This window comes from Condylura cristata, unplaced genomic scaffold (assembly GCF_000260355.1).
Source record: "Condylura cristata isolate star-nosed mole 26May11 unplaced genomic scaffold, ConCri1.0 scaffold00001, whole genome shotgun sequence".
Lineage (NCBI taxonomy): Eukaryota > Metazoa > Chordata > Mammalia > Eulipotyphla > Talpidae > Condylura > Condylura cristata.
Window position 1 is genome coordinate 49,944,997 of NW_004567102.1, and position 6,274 is coordinate 49,951,270.

Consider the following 6,274-nt stretch of genomic DNA (forward strand, 5'->3'; position numbering starts at 1 on the left):
GAAGGAGATAACCAAAAGCAGGACCCAGAGGCTTGGGGATTGTTTATTTGAACCTTCCGACTGTTTTCTCGATAATTGTAAAGGCAGTAATCGAATTCCTCCAAACATAGATGTTAAAGAAAGTAAAAACCTTGGTGATGGGAAACCCGCGGGGATTACAATTGAGATGGAAAAAAAGAAAGTAAAATCCGTTTATTTTGCTGGAATGAGTGTAACAAAAACACGAACGCTCATTTTCAATGAGAAACCTTGCTTTTATTTTGGTTTGTATTTCTGTATTGTACATACTACTAAATACCACATTTTCTTGATTTTTTTTTTCCAGTCCAGAGCACAACCTCCAGAAGAGAACAGAAGGAAACCAGTTTTGGGGAAACTCGGCAATCTGTTTACGGCAGGAAGGAGAAGGAATGCCAGGGAGAACCCCATCAGCTCAAATGCTAAAGCAGCCTCTCCCAAAGACGTAACCTCGTCCAAACTCCCTGAAAGAGAGAACAAGAATAAATCTCAGGGCAGCTCACCAAAGCAAACAGACACGTGCGAGGAAAGCGCCCCCCCGAAGCAGCCCCAGGAGTGCGAGGAACTCGAGGGCCAGCACTCGGAGAGCTGCTTCCAGGCAGCCCTCCCTGATGTCCAGCTGCCACCCGGCGCTAAGAGCCCTGCAGCGGCGGCGGTACAACAGTGCCATGAAAGTGATTCACCCCAATTAGAACCTCTTGAGGCGGAGGGAGAGACTTTCCCAGATGCCACCACCGCTGCCAAGCAGCTGCATTCCTCACTGGAGAATTCCTCCGGGCAAGAGAACGCAGTGAGGCCAGCCCTCAGTCCGGGGGAGGACGCCTCGCCGGGCGCGGGTGAAGAACGGGAGCCAGCCCAGGGGGCCGGGGGCGTGCCCGGATCGCCCGCCCAAGAGCGGCCGGTGGGAGGACTGGGCGAGGCTGCAGACGGAGCCCCTCACTTGGGTGCAGGAGCGGGCTCGGTGGAGCCTCCAGACGCGTGCGGCCAGGCCCCAGAGGACGCATCTGTTCTGCCAGGTGACCCTGGGGCTCCGGGAGTAGAGAACTGGGCGGGCTCTGCGCGAGCAAACGGCACAGCCGGGCCCCGCGGGCGAGACTCCCGGCCCGGCGAGCGCGCCCCTCCCGCCACGGTATTAACTTTAGACATCTACCTGAGCAAGACGGAAGTAGCGCAGGTGGACGAGTCGGTGGTGACTGCGCCCGGGGCGGAAGATTGTAGCGATTCCGACGACATGGAGAAGAGGTCGAGCGGCCGCAGGTCGGGGAGGCGGAGGAAGTCGCACAAGTCCACCGACTCCCCGGGGGCAGACCCGTCGCTGCCGGACCACACCGCAAAGGATGACGCTGTTTTCGACGACGAGGTGGCTTCAAACGCGGTCGCCGAGACTGCCTCTGCGGAAAAGACAGCGAAAGCTCCGCGCGCGGCGCCCGACGGGGGCGTTACCTCCGCCGGGAGTCCGGAGCCTAAGTCCAGCCCTAGCCCCAAAGGGCAGCTCCGCGCGGAGCCGGACCGGAGCAAACAGCCGCCGCCGACTTCGTCCCCTACCAAGAGGAGGGGCAAGAGCCGCGTCCCGGAGGCCTTGCTCACCCCGCCCGCCAGCAGCCCGCGGATTCCCGCTAAGGAGTCCCCACCCAAGAAGGTGCCGGGGCCGGACCCTGGGCCTGCAGCCAAGGGAGGCGCCGGGGAGAGCGGGGAGGAGGCAGCGCGGGTCATCCCGCGCGAGCTGACGGTCAAGAGCAGCTCGCTCCTGCCGGAGATCAAGCCGGAGCACAAGAGGGGCCCCCTTCCCAATCACTTCGACGGCCGGGGAGAAGGAGGCCGAAGCAAAGAGTTGGGCAGACCGGCGGGAGGTTCTGATCCTGAAGGCCTCAAGCCCAGGAACCACTTCGGCGCGGGCAGGTCGACCGTGACCACCAAAGTGACCCTGTAAGTAACTGGGGAATGGGGTGCGCCGAGCCGCGGGGTCCACCCGTGAGCCGGGAGGCCCTGGGGCTGGCGGGCTCCAGTCTTTGCCTCCGCTGGGGGACTGGCGGTGACGTTAACTTTGCAAAGGGCTAGTGGGAGGCTGGAAAAGAGGACCCACTCCAGAGCCGCCTCGTTCATTAATTCTAGTTTGATGTAAGGGCGAATTCAGTGAAAATGAAACATCTCCTCAGAAGACTCTTTGTTTACCCTAACAGAAGGAGGCATGGCCTGACAGGAGCTAATTCTAGTCTTTGTTCCAAATGTACACCAGCACTCCTGTTAATTCTTAGAACACAGGCAAGTTAATGTGAAAACATGGAACAAACACTAATATGTTCACTGTGACCCAGCTTTACATTCAAGTTCGCAGAACTTTTCCGAAACTTAAGAGCATTATTGTCTTAAATCTTAAAAATATAAAGAGTATCTTGGTTGCTTCACTTTCTAAATATTTGGAAGTCTGGTGATGTTTTTGTGCCCAGGTTGAAACGTAGTTTTCAGTTATTGAAATGAAGGGAGGTCGATGTTGCTTCTGGGAGACTACTTGCTAAATACAAGGACACGTTAGAAGAGTCTAGCTCAACAACTACTCAATACTTGTTTACTGGTCTTTCAGATACTTGTTGAGCACCTTTGAGAATGGTTTGCTGCTAGAACCGTTGGGGGGCGGGGGGCGGAGAAAACCCCACACTATGATTCATATATTACCTTTGAAAAGTTTATGACCTGGGCTTGGCACACAGAGTGCGGACAACTCATTGAGCAGTAAGAGGGATTGTCTGCATAAACGCCCAGTGGACGTTCTGTCTGTGAAGGCTGGGGAGGTGTAAAGGAGGACAAAATCACTTTTGGATTTTTGGAATCGACAGGATGTGATTATAAATGTGATTTGTACAGGTGGACAGGATGGGGAGGCATTCAGTAAACTAAAATCCTCCCCCTTCCAACATCCTCAGTACCCCTCCCCTCGTGGGCACGTGAGAAATGTTTATGTCTAAACTGCTAAGGTGTTTCCCACATCCACACATTTATTAAGAGCTGGGTTTTTATAGCATTGTCATTCTTAAACGGAATGGTTTTGTTCTGGCTCCTTGAATTGAATTAGTAAGCCTTACAGTAGTAGGAGGTCTGCTTGGTAAACACTTGAGAGAAAAATATGCTTAATGAATAATTTGAGCTACCTCACCAGCTGCCAACCAGGAAACCTTTGATAGAGTCAGCTATTTATTCTGTAACGGTAGTGTTGGAGACATAACGTGAGTGAATGATGCCTATTATTTGTAGAAGGCTGTGTGACTGAACATGCAAATATCCCAAGTGTGAGTCTTAGAAACGTTGCTGTGTACCTGATTAAGGGCCATCACCTGTCTTCCAATGGGAATATACTAGTGGTAAAACCAGAAATGTCACACTGTTGAGAGTGGAGTAAACAAACCCTAGGAAGAGAAGCTTACAATGAAATTCTTCATGAGCTGTTTCCTATAGCAGAACTAAAACAAACGTCTTTTTCTCAATACTGATATTTTCCACCTGAAGTCTTTCCTTTGCCAGCCATTGAGTTTACTTAATTGTTTTCTATCACCGGCTGTGTACTTGGTGAATTGGCAAACAATTGAATGGCAAGTGATTTCTATTTGACGGATGCTTTTTTTTTTTTTTTACAGAACTTGTATTTCAAGTAAAGTTGTGACTCAGATTATCTTTTAAAAACAATTTGAGTCTGGAGTTTTGGTTAAAACTATTTTATATTCCCTGAAAAATAATAACTGAGGCAACATGTTACTTGATACTGTTAGAAAAATAATGTCTTCAGTTCTTTATCAAGTGTTGAATGTTGAGTTTTATAACATGGCAAGTTTAAAATGAGAATTTTCCTCTCATAGCCATAGCTTTTTGGACTCCAGATTATTTTCCCATCTCGTATTATAATGAAGGCATTACAACATGAATTACAGGAGCCTGCCTTTTAATCAGTTTGAACTAGGTTAATTGTAGTGACTCCTGGTAGCAAACTTAATAGCACAGAAAGTTTGGTTGTAAAATGTATTTTGATCTTGGTGCAAATCTTTAATGTGCAGATGTGTGTTTCCCGACCTTAAGGTAGCTTGTTGGCTAACCTGTGGTATTTTCCATTTACATCATAAGGTACTCTTTGATGTTTGACTGTTCCTTGAGCTGGTCAGTGAGAATTTAAGATGTGTATTCCCTGGTATTGGTACAATAGCCTCATTAACTATAGCATATTTAAGCTTTATTTCTAATAAAAATTAACCATGGGAGTTAATTTTGCTTTTAAATGTAAGCTATAGGTCTACAATGAGGGGGCTCTATAGCTTATGGAGATTTGGGGAAAAGCAATGCCTTCCTATAGGTCTACAATGAGGGGGCTCTATAGCTTATGGAGATTTGGGGAAAAGCAATGCCTTCCTAAGAAAATGCTGTTCTTAGGAAGAACATCTCACATCACCTATCTTCTCATTATATCCAGAAGGATAAGGTGTCTCACCCAGTCTGTCTTTTCTTTGAGAGGTTCCTCTGGTCCAGCCTTTCTGCAGGCCATTGGGTCCATGCTGGTCCTGACAGCAGGTTTTAATTCTGCTCACTTTTGTGTTCTTATGAACTGGGTGGCCTCAAAAGTGTGATATTTTATCTTGTAGGCTTCCTGATAATTCACTGAATACTTTGAGTTGTAAAGGTGGAAGGACCTAGAGGAGGTCATCGAGGCTAGTCTAGTCTGACTCTCTTCAGGGATGAGAATGTGGTGGGATCAGGAGCATTGTTGGAGACTCTTTGTTCCCCAATCATGGATTATTTGGGGGCAGAACAGGCAGGGTCTCAAGGTGGGAGCAATATAGCCTAATCTCTTTTCCCACTTTTTCCTAAGTTTTTGTATTTAAGTTCCTGTCTCCAAGGAACCAAGGACAACACATTTCTACAAAGTCTAAAGGTGCTATCAACTGAGCATGAATTGACTTAATATGACGTTTATCAAGAGTATGCTTAACAATAAAAGGGCATCTTTCTTTGGACTGATTCTTATAGCAAAGATTATAAGTTCTGTGATTCCTGCCTTTCTTAACTCTGTATTCCTTCACAGAGGGGAGCACGTAGTCCCTAGGCAGAATCCTAGCCGTTCCTGAAAAAAGAGAAAGCTTACCTTACGTTGTTCCCCAATCATGGATTATTGGGGGACAGAACAGGCAGGGTCTCAAGGTGGGAGCAATAGAGCATGACATCTGAAACCCCAGTGTGTCCTCAGACCCTGGGCTCTGTCACTAGCTGTGTGACCTCAGGCAACTTATCACCTCTGGGCCTCAGTGGCCTCATTGTAAAAGAGTGTACTAAGCCCTAAAGTGCCTTTCTCAAGTGCGTGGCAATCAGTGCATGTTAGTGGTTAGTATTTTTCTCTCCCATTTCATAAACCGCTAGACCAATGGTTTAGACATTTTTGGGTTTTGATTGCTTGTTTTTAACTTGGTAAAGCTTAGGTAGAAGTGATATATGAGATAAGTGACAAAATTCTGGTTGAAAGGAAGATGTCTGACCAGTACCCCATCCTTAGGGTCTACTGTCCCCCACTCAGCCCTTGAAGAGGACTCTCAAGATTCCTTCAGTTCTGACTTGGGGAGTGGGAAATCAACTCTGAGCTAGTTTTCTTTCTTTTCTAATTAAAAAACAAACAAACAAAAAACTAAACTGAGACCTTAGAGAGATAAAGTAACTTCTGAAGCAATTCACAAAGATAATTATTATATGAGCCAGTACCAAAATCAGCTAATACCAAAGAGAACACTTTGTCTCTGTTGCTCCTTGTTTCATACATTCAAAGATTTATTAGGGGTAACTGTACCCAGAAAATGGAAGAGAGGGGAGACTCTGTGCTCAAGTAATGAGTACTTGATAAGTAAATTGCAGTATGTCCAGCTGATGGATTTTTGCAGGCTTTAAGAAAACTTACAAAGTCTTTAGTGACTTTAATAATTTAACCTTGTTAAATAATGTAAAAAATATTATAAAATAAACACAACTAATTTCTGGGGAAACCATAATATATGTAAATGTAGGAGGCTTTAAACATTTAAATGTGTTCTAATATTCTCCAGGTTCTGCGATGTGCAACTTCAGTGGCAAGTAATGTGCATACATATTTATTGCTTAATAAACTTGCTAACCTCCCACCTCTAGACTTTCTTAGCTATCTATATAATTGTCTCATATACAAGCAAAACATCCATTAAAAGAGTTTGCAATGCATTTAGATTATTTTAAAAGTTTCATTTAAAAAAAAAAA

At 46.3% G+C, this 6,274-nt stretch overlaps 1 protein-coding gene across 1 annotated transcript in view; it reads left to right on the plus strand.

Annotated features, from left to right (window-relative positions):
• Positions 1 to 1,015: 1,015 nt before the first annotated feature.
• The window catches only part of AIM1 (absent in melanoma 1), a 44,308-nt gene continuing 39,049 nt past the window's right edge, over positions 1,016 to 6,274 (plus strand). Inside the window, exon 1 of the mRNA XM_012723363.1 lies at positions 1,016 to 1,944. Coding sequence (XP_012578817.1) covers positions 1,250 to 1,944 — 695 coding nt within the window. The 5' untranslated portion in view covers positions 1,016 to 1,249. The remainder of the gene's footprint in view (positions 1,945 to 6,274) is intronic.